At 32.8% G+C, this 19,071-nt stretch overlaps 1 protein-coding gene across 1 annotated transcript; it reads left to right on the plus strand.

The window, feature by feature from the left end:
* The first annotated feature begins 2,840 nt into the window (after positions 1–2,840).
* LOC129256802 (protein-serine O-palmitoleoyltransferase porcupine-like) lies at positions 2,841–17,360 on the plus strand. Its single transcript, XM_054894985.2, has 12 exons — positions 2,841–3,201; positions 3,736–3,934; positions 4,786–4,829; positions 6,436–6,617; positions 7,037–7,143; positions 7,495–7,623; positions 9,096–9,196; positions 10,390–10,466; positions 10,814–10,877; positions 11,450–11,535; positions 12,251–12,358; positions 12,900–17,360. The coding sequence occupies exons 1-12, from the start codon at positions 2,871–2,873 to the stop codon at positions 12,999–13,001; spliced, it is 1,530 nt and encodes a 509-aa protein (XP_054750960.2). The 5' UTR covers positions 2,841–2,870; the 3' UTR covers positions 13,002–17,360.
* The last annotated feature ends 1,711 nt before the right edge of the window (positions 17,361–19,071 follow it).

Below are 19,071 nucleotides of genomic sequence, written 5' to 3' on the forward strand. Positions count from 1 at the left end.
TCTATCCTGACAAAAGTATATGGACCTAGTTCATGAAACTTGGGCATAAGGTTAATCAAGTATAAGTGAACATCCTGCTCGAGTTTCAGGTCACGTGACCAAGGTCAAAGGTCATTTAGGGTCAATGAACTTTGGTAAAGTTGGGGGTATTTGTTGAATTACTATCATAACTTTGAAAATTTATGGATCTAGTTCATGAAACTTGGACATTAGGTTAATTAAGTACCACTGAATATCCTGTGCGAGTTTCAGGTCACATGACCATGGTCAATGGTCATTTAAGGTCAATGAACTTTGGCCGTGTTGGGGTATTTGTTTAATTACCATCCTAACTCTGAAAGTTTACGGATCTAGTTCATAAAACTTGGACATAAGAGTAATCAAGTATCACTGAACATCCTGTACGAGTTTCAGGTCACATGACCATGGTCAAAGGTCATTAAAGGTCAATGAACTTTGGCCGTGTTGGGGGTATTTGTTGAATTACCATCCTAACTCTGAAAGTTTATGGATCTAGTTCATAAAACTTGGGATATAAGAGTAATAAAGTATCACTGAACATCCCCTGTGAGTTTCAGGTCACAAAACCAAGGTCAAAGGTCAATAAACTTAGGCCATGTTGGGGTAATTGCTGAATTGCCATCATAACTTTAAAAGTTTATAGATAGAGTGAATGAAACGTGGACATGGGTGTAGTTGACAAGTCTTAAGTCATTTTGAAATTATTTTCTGATGTGTAAATGTACGCACTCAGTAATGTAGGCCAGTAATAATAAAGTATATGTATGTGAATAAGACATCACAGAATCCAGAATAATTTTCCTGTATTTTGGAAGAATTTTTTATTTACAGCTTCAGATACAGAGGGTGATTTCAAGTCCGGCGTTTGTGTTGGTGTTAAAGGCTCCACATTAACTTTTTTTGGTGGTGGCCCATTCGGGCCACCAAAACCTTCAAATAATTTTTTTTGGTGGCCCGATATTAAAGTTTGGTGGCCCCAAAAATATAAAGAAAAACATTAATTAAAAATGAATAAAACAAACTTTTGAAATATTAATTCTGCAGCCACTACCACTAAGTTACTTTCACTTTGTACATCTTGTATGTAAATCATGTTTGCTGTTATTTTACTTTGCTAATTGATTTGTGGTAATATATAAAATCGTTCTATCATTGTAAATATGAAATGATTGAAAGAGAATAAAAGAAATGTATTGTTCCCAGGTTGTGTGGACTTTTTTAAAAATCTCTGTACAGACACACACTCATAATGGTAAAGTAAATAAATAGTGCATAGCAAACTCAGATAGATGTACAAAATAATGATTTTTCCTTTCTTCCTTTTTGAATCCTAAAACCGAGATTATGCAGGCCCCAAATCCAGTTTATTTTCTCTTTTCCAGCATATTATAGCAGGAGAAAATTACAGAAAAATATGCTGCAAAATTAGAATAATGCATAAAAGGGGGAACCAAACAAAAATACTTTTTAGAATAGTATATTAAAAAAGAAAACAAAAATAATAAAATAAATAAGTGAAATAAAACAAAAGAAAGAAAATAAAGAAAGAAAAAACAAAGAACAGGAAAAAAGAAAGAAAAAAAGGAAAGAAAGAATTTAGAGAAAAAAAAAGAAAATGAATAAAACAAAATTAATAGAAAATGGGGAAAATTATTATTTTTCAGTAGAAACATATTCTTTAATCAGGCATATTCAATGGGAAGGGGTATAAATGGTTTAACCACTATAAAAAAAATGAAAGAAAAAAAAATAAGAAAACGGCAAAAGTTATATCTGGAAAAAACAGTGTGAGAAAAGTCCTTCCCCATATTTGCCAAAATGCTAGAAAAATTCACATTTCATATCAATGGAATGCCTTCCAAAAGTATTTACTTCCCCAAGAGTGGTTTAAGAAGTCATTTATAAACAAGAATAGAAAGAAACTGTTTATTTTTGGCTAGAAAAGACACAGCTTCGAAAGAAACCAAGTATCAACATATATACAAATGCACACGTGGGACTGTGATGTACTCACCTATGTGTTTTATGTGTATTAATGTATTTGGAAATCGGTCTTTTTGAGTGAAAAGAGAGGTCATGATTCCTCTTTTTAATGCTTGCAAATAATCAGGTTTTAGTAATATGGACTGTAGAAGGGCATTTCATTGGTGTAATATGCGACTTTGACGTCGATTTTCAAAGTTCTGTGGAAGATTTCCTATCAGCAACATTTCGTATCGCAGCTCCCTGAGTCTGAATAGTCTGCTAGCGCACAGCTAGCTAGCTGCAGTGGTTTCATGCATGCAAAGCTAACGCCAGACGGCCGGCGCGGCCGGCTGGATATTCTCCACTGCTCTGTCATGTTCCTTTCCTCCATGACTATGCAATCTTTGTGTGTGTGTATTTGTGTGTAGATTAACAAAAAGGGCGCAAGACGAATTGGCTTGCAATTTGAACTGTAGAAAGTTGATAAATGCATGCAAAATCGGGAGAAAAATTGCGCTACTTTGAAAATTATTGGTTGCCCGATTCGGGCCACCAAAACTTAACATTTTTTCAATAATGGTTGCCCGAGGTGAATTTCTGGTGGCCCCGGGCCACCGCTAATGTCGAGCCATGGTGTTGGAAGCACAATTTGGATTGCTTTCCCTAGCTCCAAAACCTATTTTGAGTTTGTAAAACTGAACCAGATCACATTTATCTCAACAACAAAGTATGAAATACGTGTACATGTTCAGTAATATGGAACTTTGAAATAAATAAGTTTGTGGGTTTTTATTCATGATTTTTGGGATATATTTTGAAAGAGTGGTGACTTTTTGAAAAAATGTATTGCAATTTTTATATTTTCCAAACCCAGATAGAACAGAATGGAAGGTGACTGGCAGGACTATGAAGACTATGGTGACATGATGATGGAAGATTATCTTCCATCCTTAGAAGATCTGGAAGCAATGGGAATCGACCCTGAACAACTTCGTGATCTTCCTGATGAGGCACTCTATCAACTCATTCAACAGTACATGATGGATAACAACCAAATGTATGATTATGCTCCGGGATCTGATATGGGAGCAGAATCAGATTTCTCTCACATTCAGCATATCAAAGATTGTTCAATGTCTGTTGCATTGCAAGGAATTCACCTTATGCTCCCTCTCTTTCTACTTTGTGTAAGCTTGAGAGTGTCTGCTGTACTAGGTTAGTTCTTTGACTTTATCACAGATCTTTGATTTTAAGTAAATTTGTATAGTCTGATAACATGTAATGTTATAACTAATCAGTTACAATTTGTCTTTGTAGAGCTTAGACTTTTCAGAGTGGTTGAATTCAGTAAATATTTTATAATAATCATGACAGATGAAGCCTCTTTTTGTCATTTTATTAATGTACAAAAAACTAAAATTCTATGTCAAAAATTTTCAAGAAGATTAAATAGACCTCAAAGCAATAGTAATTGTTGTTTAGATGAAATAAAGCATGTAGGGCTGTAAAAGCAAGATTTTTCTCTATCTCTTTTTATGCATGGACTCTAATACCATATTAGTAGACTTTGGTGATCATTTAATTCCACAAATCATATGGCACAGTTGAAAAAAAATGTATCTTGCATGTTTTTTGTGTTTTATTTAATGTTCCTCATTGTCATGTTTACTCTTCATGGGCATGTATGTGTTTATTTCAATGCTCCCAATTTTTTTTTTTTTTTTTTTTTTTTCATCTTACCAAACTCAGAAATTTCCATAAATTTTCTTCACATGGTGTGTGCATGTTCTGGTCTGTATCTGATGTGGATAACATTCCAGGTGGATGCTGCATACATTATCTGTCTTGCTCTACTTGGTTATATCCTGCTGTATGCCCTTATTCGCATTGATGTCAAACAGAAAGGACCTATCTTAGCCATTTTATGCATCATTACCGTCATTTCATTGTAAGTAATATATACACAAAAATTGATTCATTATCTTTATAAGCAACAGTTGATGGGGCTACTTAGTATAAAAAACAGAATAAAATAGTTTAAATAAGTTATATGTATAGGACAGGAAGAATCTATATCAGAGAGGAAATCTTGACAGATGGCTGTGACAGTGAGGGTGAGATTTGGATGGGTGAAATTTAGGGAATGCAAAGAGTTTTTATATGGGGAAAAGGTTTTCTTATAAAATAAAGGATTGGTTTGTAGGAGTAAAGTGAGATTGGCAATATTGTATTGGAGTGAAAAATTGTGTTTGAGTGGACACTAAATGGGGATTTAGAGAAGGACTGAGAGAGCATAGGTGAGAACAATGTGTGGTGTGAAGCTGATGGAAATGAAGAAGACTGAGGTATTGATGCAGATGTTGGGTTTAGAGGAGATGATGGATCAGATGGCAAGGGCGAGCAGAGTATGTTGGTATGGACATGTATTGAAGAGGGTTTTGATCATGTTTTGAAAAGGGTACTTGAGTTTTCGGTGGCTGGTTAGAGGAAGGGGTGACAAGAGAGGACATGGAAGAAGCAAGTGGTGGTGGAGAGTAGGAGGGTTGGGTTGAGGTAGGAGGATGCTCCAAATATAGTATACTGGTGGGATCTTTCTGACTGCAAGGTGAATCCGACCACCCCCTTAAGTTGGGCACTAAACCGGATTTAAATTCTGGATGATTGACTGACTGTACGTGCTCCCCATTTGATAAAATAGGGAGGAATGTTGAATTGGTATGTTAAATATTTCTGTCACTGCAATTAATAATTATTGATTATTTTTATGCATATTTGTAATATTGTATCGTTTAACTTCAGGGAGTTGTTTGTAGCGGATCCTGTAAGTTGGCATAAAGTTAGAGGTAAGTTTAGTGTGAGAATCATTATCAATATCATTACACGATCTAACTGGTATGGTTTACCGGTACTATTTAAATGATTAAGTAAAATTCAATTGAATTCTAGGACCTTGTACACAAAACTTGCCATAAATGATAGCTTTACTATTAGTGGCTACCTTATTGTAAGGTACGTTGAAGTTACTGGGTGAAGACCAATGTTACCCTAAGATTTATAGTAAGTTGATCATAAACATGTTTTCTCATGGTAAAAAAGTGGCTTTATATGAAGTTAATGTAAACTGTGCAGATCTAAGATGTTGGTATTGATGATGTCCAGTTGTGTCATATTCATGATGTTCACTATCTCACCTGCAATTAGTAGCAGTGATACATATTTGCCAATATTCTGATAGCAGCAGCAGTGATGATGTGAACATCAAGTCTTTACCAAGGTTAAATTTATGAAATGTCATTTTCACTTTGAAAGTAGAAGGACCTAATTTCATGAAACATGGACAAAGGGGTGATGTTTAGGTTTTGCCAATTAAAAAAAAATTACATATAATAATTATCAATTATCAGCAAATAAATAATAATGATAACAAAAATGATCCTTGCTTATGTAGCACTTAAAACTTTGTTAATCAGAAGTCTCTAAGCACTCTACAGTAATACAGCCTAATTCAACTGCCTTATTAAGCTGAGCAGCTGCATTTCAAGGAATAAATTCCTGTTAGCTATCCATTTACATTAAACCTGGGTTGAGTGCAGCACAATGTGGATCAATTTCTTGCTGAAGGATGAAAGTAATCTCACGTCACTAAGCCGAGGCCAAATTTCTTTTGGGGTCAAACACTGGTATTTTAAACAAAGATTAAAGTAAAAGATTTGTAACAAAATTTTAAGTCTTTACTCTGTTACACTTTGATGCATTGGTTGTCCGGTACCTCCAATTACATGAGTATAATGTTTGATCACTTGTTCAAGGTCAAAGGTCATTTGAAATCATACTTTGATAAAAATTGATATTTGTTCATTATTGTAAAAGTATTTAATCAATTCATATAATCCTTTTGTGAGATGAATATTAAATATCACAAATTATTTTCAACAAACAAAAAATATGTTTCTAAGTCAAGATCAAAGGTAATTTGAGGTCAGTGAAGTTAGGTTTTTACTATCAAATAAATGCATTTTCTTATTTGAAAAAATTAATCTAATGTGAGTAAATTTCAGGTAATTGGATCAAAGTGAATAGTGATCTCAGGTAAAAAAAATAATTAAAAAAAATATTAAAAAAAACTGGAAAATTGATATTTTGTCATTATTTAATTTGATAGTAAATGATCATACATGTATCCATTGATTTTCTTATTTTTTAAAGCAGGGCATCCACTGCATTGCCCCTCATAGTCATAGCCTTGGATTATTAGCTTTTGAATAAAATGATAAATGAAAGAAAAAGAGAAAATAGTTTGTTTCAATGTCCAGTCTTGCCATGTAGAATTGCATTTTTGCATTTTTTCTAAAAATTATTCTTCTATGCGTGCATTTGGGTGTGCGTAAAACGGTCCCATTTTTCCTTTGCATTCAATGTGGATTATGATGGCTTTCTTTGTTTATACAGGTGCACAGATGATTTTATTAATGAAAGTGATTTCAGTAGGCTTTGATCTAGACCAAGGGATATTGTCCAGTCTGCCTGATATCTTTGAATACTTTGGCTATACTTTCTGTGTTGGAACATGTATCTTTGGTCCATGGGTGAGCTTTAGCAACTACATGGCAATGCTACAACCACACCAGCTGGTAAGACTTATATCACACTAAACATTATCTGTAGCGGACATCTGTAGCCGATGTATTTATGTTTCTAAACTTTTAAATTGTTTGCAAGTATAAAAGTTTAATGTAAACAAGATTCTGGGTGTGCTAAATTAGTGCTGACCTTACCATCATTTACATGTAGAATCATTAATAAAATTTGCTCAGCCGTTTGACAAAAGAATATGTATCTTGTTATTAAAATTGATTTCTTTTTAAATAAGTTAAAAAAAACTTTGTGAGTTTTTATATTGACTGATTGTAAGTCATGATTCAACTATTTCAAATCATGTATATTTAGTTCTGCAATATTTTTTACCTTTGAATAAGACTTGTGTCATAGAAGATAAATTAAATTGCCATATTTCATTCTTTTCCTTTTTTCTTTCTCTCCTCACTTCCAGAATCTACAGTGGTTTGTCCATGTTATTACCAATGCATTATTAGCTATTCTGTGCCTTCTGCTTTCAGTGTGTGTAACACCTGTTCTATTTGCCAGCTACAAAGCAAGGTATGTGCAATAGCCGATCCAATAGTTTTCCTGCTGAAGATAGTATATGCTCATGTTTATAATTGCTCTTGATAACTACTGTATGAGACTTTTTAAAATTCAAAATAGATTCAATGACTAGGAAGTATATTATAGCAAATGCCCCCTTGTCAAGAAAAAGGATGATTGGTTCAGCAACTATCAAATCATTGATTTTTTTAAGGATATCAAACAGTTATACCCCTTATATGTCATCAGTATGAATGCACATTTTTATTACTTTTTATATTATTAATATTGCTCGACTTTAATATTAAAGTCTGTTTGAACATGTAGTGATAAATTCTATTTTATTTTAAATTTTATATGTAGGTGGTTGATGGCATACAGTGATGCTGCTTCATTTCGATATAGTCATTACTTTGTGAGTTATCTATCTACTGCATCTAGTGTACTAGCTGGATATGGTGCAGTAAAAGATAGTGATGGAAATACCAGCTGGTTAGTATTATGTTGTACATTGTTTGCAAGACTTAAAACATGTAATTTCATGTAATAAATGTTGGCTAAAGGCAGTTTGCCCCCAAAATGTTTTTAAATGACCCACGTAACTTGGAGAACCCTATTAATTTTTTTTTGTGTGTGGTTTTTTTTTTTAATGAAAATAAAATTTGGCCTAAATAGAAAAAGAAGAAAGCCTACCCAATACAGATACAGAAAATACAATTTTCCCGTAGAGAAACAGAGAGAAGGAGATATACATAGAGGTGGGGAGAGAATGAAAGTCATTGGTGTAATTCTAACTGGAATTAATTTTCCTTTGTTATTCTACTTTATACATGAATGAAATCCTAAAATCTGATGGTTTATATACCCAGTTCACCGTCAGGCGGCCGGTCGGTCCATTGCAAATATTGGGCATCAAACTACTTACTCAGTTTAAAGCCAATTCTCATGAAACTTGGAGCATGCATTGGTGTTGGGGTAAAGATGTGCAAGACACATTTTTCGCATGTGTCAAAAATTATGTTGCCATGGTAAGGATATATTATGGCAAAATATGGTAAAAATCTTTCAGTTTGAACTACTTCCTTTGTCTTTAACGATTCTCATGAAATTTGGCACACACATTGGTCTTGAGGTAAAATGTGCAAGACATATATTTTGTGTGTCAGAAATCATTTTGCCGTGGTAACGACATTATATAGTGAAAATCTTGCGGTTTGAATTACTTCATCAATTTTCAACCAATTCTCATGAAATTTGGCTCACACATTGGTTTCAAGGTAAAAATGTGCGAGATACATATTTTGTGTGTCGGAAATCGTGTTGCCATGGTAACAAACATATATGCCCCAAATTAGGTAAAATTGTCATGAAATTTGGCTCGCACATTGATCTTGAGGTAAAGATTTGCAGGAAATATATTTCCATATGTCGGAAATCGTTTGTCATGGTAACAACATTGTATATTTCAAAACTTTGGCAAAAATCTTGCGGTTTGAACTCCTCCATCAGTTTTTGACCAATCATGATAGTTACATGTAGCTCACACATTGGTCTTGGGGTAAAAATAGCCAAGACATATTTTGTCCATGTGTTGGAAACTGTTGCTATGGTAATGGCGTATGGCGGGGGTATTAATCACCTTAATCTTGTAAAAAAAAAAACATAGATCTCCATTTGTATTACAGAATGATATCTGAATAATGATGTAGTACGATGGTTACATTTCAGTCTTTGGTTTTATGCATGTCATACTAAGGCTTGAATGTAATCAAGGCTATGGCCTTGGATGCCCTATTCATTGGACTCAATACCCTCTCATTGTCCCTTTTTTTCCCATCTTTTCCCCATATATGCTGTAATATAAAAATGTGCCCAATAGAAAAGTTGCCTTACTTATAGGTCTACTATACTTCTGCCCATTGTTCTACAAGTTATGTTGTGTTATATTTAATTTATATTCCTAGGGAGTTCTCGGTGGCTAAGCCCCTTCATATAGAGATTCCAAGATCACTTGTCGAGGTGGTAACTAACTGGAACCTACCCATGCATTATTGGCTGAAAAATTGTGAGTTCATTTTATATATACTTTTTGTCATTATCAATGTGTGATCGGGACAGTTTAAGAGAATGTCTATTCTTAACCTCCAAAGCTGGATTTTGGATTAAATATGAGTAAAGAGGACAATATTCAATCTCTTAATTACTATTTTGTTCATCCTATAAAGCTTATTACATTCCATTTAGATGATTAGATAAAAGTGATAAAAATTGTAATCATTTAAACAGTAATGAATCATTTTAATAAAATAAAATTCTTGATTCTTTGTAACACTGAACAAGTGAGCTTTTCCAGTGACCTGTTTCATAAAGCATTACAATTTTTTAAATACTTTGCCATTATGTAACTTTGCCATTATGGCAACTGCTATAACATTACTCATCAGTGAATCACAATCAAGGTTACTATGGTATTTGCCATAATGGCAATAGTTGTAACAGGCCCCAGATTTGCTTAAATGATTTTTTAAAAATGAAAGAGTAATGACAACAGCAATATTGGTATTAGCAAAAACATCAAAAGAAGCCCCTTGTCACTGAACTCCTAATATAATATCATTCTTAAAAGAATTTGATTTGAAAGCATCATTTGTAGCAAATTCAGAAGTTTTATACTCCTTCATATTTCCCCCTTTTAGTTGCTTCTTCATCTCTCTCCCTCCCTCTTTAAGGGATCAATTTTTACTTGGTTTTTGTGTGCCTAATTTGAGTGAGGATGATCTGATTTGATTTTAGGCATTGATATAAAAAAGCTGGATAGAGTTACAACACATTTTTTTAAAGTACTACTCCACAAGGTCAAGTGCGCACAAAGTATCACATGTTTTTCTCTTGCATGTGTATGTGCATGTTGTTTCTTTAGTGTTAGTATTGCCCCATTTCCATGGTTTTCAGGTATTGTGTGCTGTAGAATACAATGAGCTCTATCCAGCTTTGTTATATCAATGATTTTAGGTAATATGAGTTCTAAGGTCAAAAGTCATAGAATTCATTTTATAAAAATTTTATAAGTTAGGTGTGTAATATATCCTTAATCCTGCCAAAGCAGAGGCATAGATTTAAACTGTGTGCAGGTGATGATTCAAGTTTTAATTATATTCTATTGGAGTGAGGAAGTATTGTTTCAAGTAAGATATATTCATGTAATTCATAAATTATAATGGTTTATTGTGATTTTCTCGTTTTTTTTTAAATCTGTAGATGTTTTCAAAACGAGTCGAAACTTTGGCAACTTTATTGCAGTACTTCTGACATATGCTGTCAGCTCAATCCTTCATGTAAGTTGATTATGTTTATCTCATGAATGGCTATTACATACAATTTACGTACTAGTGTAAAAATACTAGTTGTCTTCTGTATCTAGTATTTGCATGTCATCACTGATATGTTAGTTTCATATGAAAGTATTCTATAAATAGAAACGAATTGTTTATTAATAAACATGAAAAGCAAAATCTGTTGCATTTATTTTCTGTTCCTGTAATAGATGATTATTGGTAACTGAATAATTTGTGAAGAAGCTTTGAAACCATATTAGAGGGCAGTGTATGAGTTTTGAGATTGTTTGCGTCATGCATTGTGATACTTGTATTTTTTGTATAATTTTTTTGTGTGGTTATTTCAGGGTCTTAACTTTCAATTAGCTGCTGTTCTTCTTTCTCTGGGATTCTATTCATATTCAGAACATGGTGAGATATATCTGATTTGTGTTTCTATGATCATCATAAAATTATTTGAAAAGTACATAAGAAAACAAGCTTTGATTTTTTTGGTGTGTGTGTGTTATGCTTTTATTATGTAACAGTTGATTTTGAAACATAATTCTTGACATGAAAATTTGAATAACTGAAATCAAGAAGAAGTTGATGTTAAATTACAGGGGTGATTTCTTGTTCATTAAAAATACATTTGTGATCAGGCACCAGAAACCCCAATTTTTCATTTACACTGTATGCTTAAGAGGGTGAATTTCCTGTAGTCTTTGTGTATTTATTTGTCTTTGTTTGGAGCTTACTGCATGACTGATTTATATTCCCTACAAACCTACAAGTGTTTTAGAAATTATGATAGGTTACATGCACATGATAAGAATTTCATAGATATGATGAAAAATTGCCCCCCCCCCTCATTTTTGTATAGGTAGATTTATGTTAATTTGAAGGATGTCAGAAAAGTGTTTATGAGGAGTATATTGTTTTCTAATTTCTCCCTTTTCCTACTTTCTCTGTTTCATGTCTATTATACTCTTTATCCCTAACAGTATTCAGACATAAATTGGCTGATATATTCAGTGCCTGTATTAGGGCAAGGAGATGTAGAGAAGAGTGCTCACATTATTATAAGAATGTAAGTAAACTAAAAAAAAGTTTGGAAATCTGACTTTGATTGATTATCTCTCCTTGTTTTAGTGAATATTAATGTGTGATTGATACCAATGAATAGATCATTTAATTCTCTTTGAAATGATACCTTACATGATATGATTATGGTTCACATGGAGGTGCAGTGCCTTAAAATGTGGGGCAAGATCAAAATTCAAAAGTTGCAAAATGACACAATATTGAAAGTCGCTGTCCTTTTTTCCGTAGCAATGAGTGAGTTTCTCAGCGGTTTCTTTTGCTTTTAAAAAGCAAAATAGACTAACTAGTACCATGTTTTAATCACCATTTTACATGGAAACACCATTATTGTTATGCCAACAGCACTCATCTGAAGTTAGGTTTACATCTACTCAATAAATGACTGTATTGCCATAATAAGTAATTAAAAAAATGATGTAAAAGAAGATTATCTATCTCTATTTTGAGTGGATTGACAGCCCAATACAAAGCAAAACCAGTGTAAATCCCTAATGTCTTATGTGATGCATCATGAGTTAATAAATGTCAACATCTTATCAGATGTTACAAGTCTTCTACTTATATTTGAAAAACACTGTGCCTTGAATAATTGGGATTTATCCAGAAATGTGTATAGCAGCCAATATTAAAGTTTGTTCCCTGTCTTTCTTTTTTCCCTCTCATTCACACTGGATGACCTGCCACATCTACATACCAAGCAGACCCATCCATGTGTGATTACAATCAATATTATGTTTGGCCTCTTGGCTGTATTTCATCTAGCATATCTTGGAGTTATGTTCAATACAGATGCAGAAATACAAGAAGAGGTAATTTGGTTTTCATTTATATTAATTGAAGGCCTTGTGGTCAACTAATCTCAAAGACAATAGCTGATTTTAAAATCATTTGAATTTATTGAAAATGAATATGTACTTTAGCTTTTCAAATTTCCCTCGATTAAGAAATGTCATGATTTAACCCTAATAACACTGAGGAGGAAGCTGAATCAGCCTCAACATTCTTTATGATAAATATGTAACATGAAAAGCTTGCACGTCATGATTTTATGACTCATTTCCTTCAAGTCTTAAAATTTTGAAACCAACTTTGGATGCCTTGAGTAAACACGTTGAATATTATGCAGCAGTTTGTCAGTGCAAAGCATAACCAAATTGCTCAAAAATGTGTTTTCATATACATATCATATGCAAATTGGGTATCATTATTTTCACTTTTACTTTTACGTTCACTGACAATATCAATAAAAAGGGTTGAAAAACAAAGAAATGCCCAAAAATTTAAAAAGCATTTGCAAGTAACATAGCTCATGAGCTCAAGTCATTGTTTCTGTCTTTATTTTCTTTGTAGGGTTACACAATGGAACACACACTTAAGAAGTGGTCCGACCTTGGCTATGCTAGTCATTATGTAGTACTTGGAACATTTCTCTTCTACTGGCTAATCAAGTGATCTTTCAACTTTTTTATATAATCATGAGTAAAACTACGCACAAGTCACTGTTCAATATACAATTTTCACATATGTATATATTTGGGGAAAGAATGTAATTGTTTTCCTCTTCCTGTTTAATTGCCAACTAATGCAATAAATGTGTGTTTTTTTTCAACTGAACAGTGATCAAAAGATTTAATAATCCTTTGCATCAAACTGCCTCAGGACCTCTATCATACCGATAGACATGTCTTATAAGGACATGTACAGTACAATTTTCAGTTTCTCCTTCAGTCATAGATAAGAACAAGGCAACAGAGAACTATCAGAAATATTTCACAGTGATTTTGGAATTATGTAATGATTCTGTAAGATCACCATTGGTTGATTGTAACCACCTTTACAAGAAATGGAATGTTCAATACCATGAAGCTCTTCTGAGAAATAAGGGATTAACTTGAGGTATAATTTGGCTATTGAAGCTCCAAGACCCTCCCATTTTGTTATTTCCAAGTGACAAACAGAGGGCTAAAAATAATTGAAATTTACAGAAAGAGACATCAAATTAAATTACCCCCAAAGTTTGAACATCCCTTTTATTGGTATGAATAAAGACTAATAAAAGAGCTTAACCAGTTTTTTAAAGAAGATTAAATTAAGGGAAATATTTCAGAACTTCTTGTTAGTGCATCCACATTCTTATGGTTGGTAGCTTTAAGAAAGAATACTGAAAACTGTAATGTGATCATTCTAACCGAAAGACTATTAATAAGTTTTATAAATCACATGCAACCATTATATTTGTGTATTTTTTAGGTTAAGGTGATATACAAGTATGCTTATTATGAATTGTGATTTGACATCAAGCAGAGGAAAAGTTACATACAAATCCCTTTTCAATGTTTTTAAAGCCTAGGTGACCATCTTACAGAAAAGTTCAACTTTATTGTGAGTTTTTGAGATAGTAGGTCATACATGTATATGAACCATATCATCTGTCATTCACAGCCTTTGGGACTTCATAGTCCAAATCATAAAATGGAGTTTAGTATGTATTTTGTTAAAATGAAGGGACATTTGTAGCATAAGTTAATACTTGTACCTGAAAACCTGAACTTTTGAATACTCACTTTAAATGGGGTTGTGCATCCTGACAATAAGTTCAAACATTATAGCAAAAATATTGGTGGAGGTTTGATGATTATCCATCAAAGAATACTGAAGGGAGATATGAATTTCAAAAGTTTTGAATATATGATGCCATATATGAGAGCAGCTCCCACATATATCATGTACCGGTAATGTGAATTTTAATAAATTCAATTCAATAAAAAAAAAATTCTTGTAGAAGGGGAATGAAATGATAATAAGAATAATAATATAGGTTATTTATATTGCGCACATATCCACCTTGTTAGGTGCTCAAGGCGCTCCTATATTACCCGGCTAAGCTAGGCGTTCATAGCGCACACAGCTTTTTAAGGAATTACTTCCTACCGGTACCCATTTACCTCACCTGGGTTGAGTGCAGCACACTGTGGATCAGTTTCTTGTTGTGTTTGATGTGTTTGATACATCCACTGCACAAATATATAACCTTCAATTTTTTTTTAGAAAATATAATTTTAAAAATTTTCATATCACAACATATGTCGGAGCTGCTCATCAGTGATGTCACAAAAACAAAACTTTATGAATTCAGAACTCGTATTTTTCTACAGATTTTCATCAAACCTTCACTAATATTTTCAATTTTTTTCTGCTTTTATTTAAACCAACTTATTGTCAGGATGAACTTTCCCCTTTAATTGGATCTTAAGGGTCAAGTCCACCCCCAGAAAACTGTTGATTTGAAAAATCAAACAAGCATAACGCTGAAAATTTCGTCAAAATCGGATATAAAATTATGACATTTTTAAGTGTTGCTTATTTTTTCACAAAACAGTTATATGCACATCTCAGTGACATATTTCTTTTTTTTATTGTTTGAATTATACAATATTTTAATCTTTACAGATGTGACAATAAAGACCAACTTGACTTCACCATAAACTGTTAAAATAATGGTAATTCCATATGTTCAGGGAGGAATAAAATTTTGTTTCACTGACAATGAGGAGAAAATTAGAATATTTCATATTTCATATAATGAAATACAAAAGAAATAGAGAGTAGGTGATGTAATCAGTCTGCTCATTTGCATAAGGACCAGGATGTGCATATACCTGTAACTATTTTGTGAACTTTGATAAAATGTTCTAACTCCCTTATTTTACATCCGATTTTGATGAAACTTTCAGTGTTATGCTTGTTTGATTTTCTCCTTTTATTCAAATTGACTTTTTGTTGGGTGGACTTGTCTTTTAAATAATTATTGTGCAGAGCTGAGACATGTATTGATGTTTATTTAATATGCTGCCATATTTCTTTATCATGTAAAGGGTATTTAAATGCTGCAAATTTTTATGAATAATAGAAACTCTCATAATGACTTATAGGCTGTTACCATTCTTTGTGAAAGCATCATGGTTTAGTGTTTCCAACTCGTGTCTTTTCATTGAAGAAAAGTAGAGTTTCAAGTTGTTCCAATGACATATATTTTTTGTCAGCAAGGCACTCATCTACATTGTCAGAGGGAAAAAGTCAGGGAATTAGGCAATTATTTTTGTTTCTGTACTGAATATATTATATTTCCATGCTCAGGCTGGCCCTTCATGGCATTTACATCAGGTTCACAGGTCATAAAGAGTGTTATCAATAGCAAATTTAAAATTGATTCATCAAATTTGCTATCAGTCAATGAAATCATGATTTCAGGATTATTTAACAGTGAGCTTGATTATGTAATTTCAATTTTATGACTTTGGAATCTACTTTACTACCCTCTAATAATGTAGTTTACATCATATGATCAATGAGTCATAAAAACTTACATTTTTATGCCCTGAAAGACTTTGAAGATGAAAGGGTTTTGAAAATTAGTAAGTGTAATATTCCTGAAATTTCTGTATTTGATTCAGATCAAACATTGGTTTTATATCTTATCTCCTTTCTTCATATACACATTTTATCATGTACACGTTATATTGCCATATATTTTATTTAGAACAATGTCGTTAGGCGATGCATGGTCCTACAATAAAATCTTAAGAATGCTGATAATCATAACTTCAAATGATTACGTTTCATGATTATTAATTGTTAACATTCTAACAAATTATCATGAAAATTTGTTTCCTTTTTATTGATACACCCCATAATGTGAGGATTTCATGTATGTTTAAAAAGTGTGATTTTTTCTCAGTTCTTGTTGTGTATAAATGTGTATAAATATATGTTTACATTTTATTGACCAATGCTCAGGTGATGGGTGCTTATAATATGATGATTCTTTGTTTTTAATGTTTAATCTAAATTTCTGATGTGGATCAAGTACAATGGATGAAAGAAATCCCAAACTTGCATGCCCTTAATAGCAGAAGCATAAAAATCTTACAAGCATTCTAAATGTTTGACCAAAAAACAGATAAATTTTGAACAGATTAGATGTGAAAATTTAAAATGGCTAAATTGAAAATTGGCAAAATAATAAAACTACTACATGTAATTACTTCTTGTTTTTATTGGCTCTTTAAAATGAAATCTAAATTTCTGCTCTTAAACAGAAAATTAAACTACTCTGCCTTATATCTACTATGTGGAATGAATTAAGGATTATCTCCTGACATACACTGTATAGAAATTAATATTTTCCTAAATATTTGAGAAAATTTATTTGTCATTTTTTATTTGAACAGAATGAATGGTAGAAATCACGTGTCATCATGCAATTTTCCTTTGCCTTTTCAGTTCTGTTTTTCCTTCAAAGTGCATATAAGTATTTGGAGTTTCCTTTGGTTAACGCTTAACCAAATATGAAACTGTCCAACTTGATAATACACTTTAAATGAAGTGAATGCTTAGTACAATCAACACTAACAAGAATATGCCAATTTATTTTAACATTTGTTTAATGTATTGCGTGAATTTGAATTGTTAGGATAGTGAGAAACAGCTAATATCCAATTATTCATTCGATCTTTGTTGACCCAAGCTTCTCTTGTGTGTTGTTGCTTGTAAATTATAGTCGGTATGTACCCAACACAATGTGTGGTGTTGTTTTTAGTTTAAATCAATTCTAGTTTCATATTATATTCATTTTGCAGTTGATATTTTCTTTTTTTCATGGACGATTAAACTCAAATATGCCATGCATTACTTTTTTAGCATCTGTAAGATAATTATTATTATTGACATGCAGATAATGCTACTCATTTCTCCTTGAGAAAATCTATTTAATCTTCTTGTACTGAGTAGTGTAGAAGATAAATATTCCAGAAAGACCAACGAAAAAAAAATGCATTCTTACTATTGGGTGGACTGTTCTTTAAATTATTATTATGTCCAGGAAATCTGTAATCTTTGTTTTATTGAAAGACCAATATGCATTTGTAATGTACCTTATTATAGTGTTACTATTACCAATATTGTTCTTTGTAAGATCAAATTTCTATTTTGCATATTAACATTATTCTGATTTTGTACACCTATGAGGAAATGTTAAACATTATTTCTGATGTATATATCATTTATTCTTAGTCACTTGACTCTAAACCTGAATGTAGATATTTATGAAAAAAGGTTATCTATGAATATACACATTTAAACAATAAGTGCCTTATTTCTTTTACATGGATTATGAGCACCAAGAATATGATAAGTTACGTGTGGTATGTTATTGTGTCAAATCATTTTTTTCTTGCACTTTGTGATGATAGATTTAATTGTTGAATTCAAAAATTAAAACAAGATAGAATTAAAATCTTGTATTCAATGGGGGCTCAAATAAATCTATGGAAATAAATTAGTTGAGCCATTTGATTATTCTCAAAATGTTTAGATCTGGGGTGCGTTGCAGAAATAGATGTGTTTAAACGCAAGTCAATAAATCAATCACAAGTCCCAAATGCACGCTGTTGATTGGTTGGAAATCAAGTTGCTGCAACGGGCCCCAGGAGCCTGTTTTTCCTTTGAGAGAATTTTACATGTTTAAAATTACCAACTTGGTGGCGGTATATATATTGTTAATAGTAAATATTGGAATGCCTTTGTCAGTCTCTGGAGAGATTCACCTGCCTTTCTTTGTATCTCCTTCCATTCTACAGTGTATCTTGAAACAATGTGCCAATTCTGTAAATTATATTTTACTTTGGTTTTTCACATTTATACCATTTAGCCTTGAAAAGGTATACTGAATAGACTTCATTGTTGTATGATAGCAAGTCCTGGAATCCATGTGCTCTAGTTGTCTCGACCACCAGAGGTGAAGGCGAGACTTAGGGATCCAAATGTCGTCCATCCGTCACAAACCTAATGACACATAACTCCAGAACCGTAAGTCGCTTTTCAACCAAACTTGGATGGTAGATGGACTTGGGGGACCTGCATGTTATGCTGCAGTCGGAGGTCACATGGTAAGGTCAAAGGTCATTTTCAGGTCAACGTAAAAGTTTACATGCAAGACTCTCTTATGACACCTAACTCCGCAACCGTACGTCACTTTTCAACCAAACTTGGATGGTAGATGGACTTGGGGGACCTGCATGTTATGCTGCAGTCGGAGGTCACATTGTAAGGTCAAAGGTCATTTTCAGGTCAACGTTAAAGTTTACATGCAAGACTCTTATGACACCTAACTCCGCAACCGTACGTCACTTTTCAACCAAACTTGGATGGTAGATGGTCTTGGGGGACCTGCATGTTATGCTGCAGTCGGAGGCCACATTGTAAGGTCAAAGGTCATTTTCAGGTCAACGTTAAAGTTTACATGCAATCTCTTATGACACCTAACTCCGTAACCGTATGTCACTTTTCAACCAAACTTTGATGGTAGATGGACTTGGGGGACCTGCATGTTATGCTGCAGTCGGAGGTCACATGGTAAGGTCAAAGGACATTTTCAGGTCAACGTTAAAGTTTACATGCAAGACTCTTATGACACCTAACTCTGCAACCGTAAGTCGCTTTTCAACCAAACTTGGATGGTAGA

Source organism: Lytechinus pictus, chromosome 3, assembly GCF_037042905.1.
Source record: "Lytechinus pictus isolate F3 Inbred chromosome 3, Lp3.0, whole genome shotgun sequence".
Classification (NCBI taxonomy): Eukaryota; Metazoa; Echinodermata; class Echinoidea; order Temnopleuroida; family Toxopneustidae; genus Lytechinus; species Lytechinus pictus.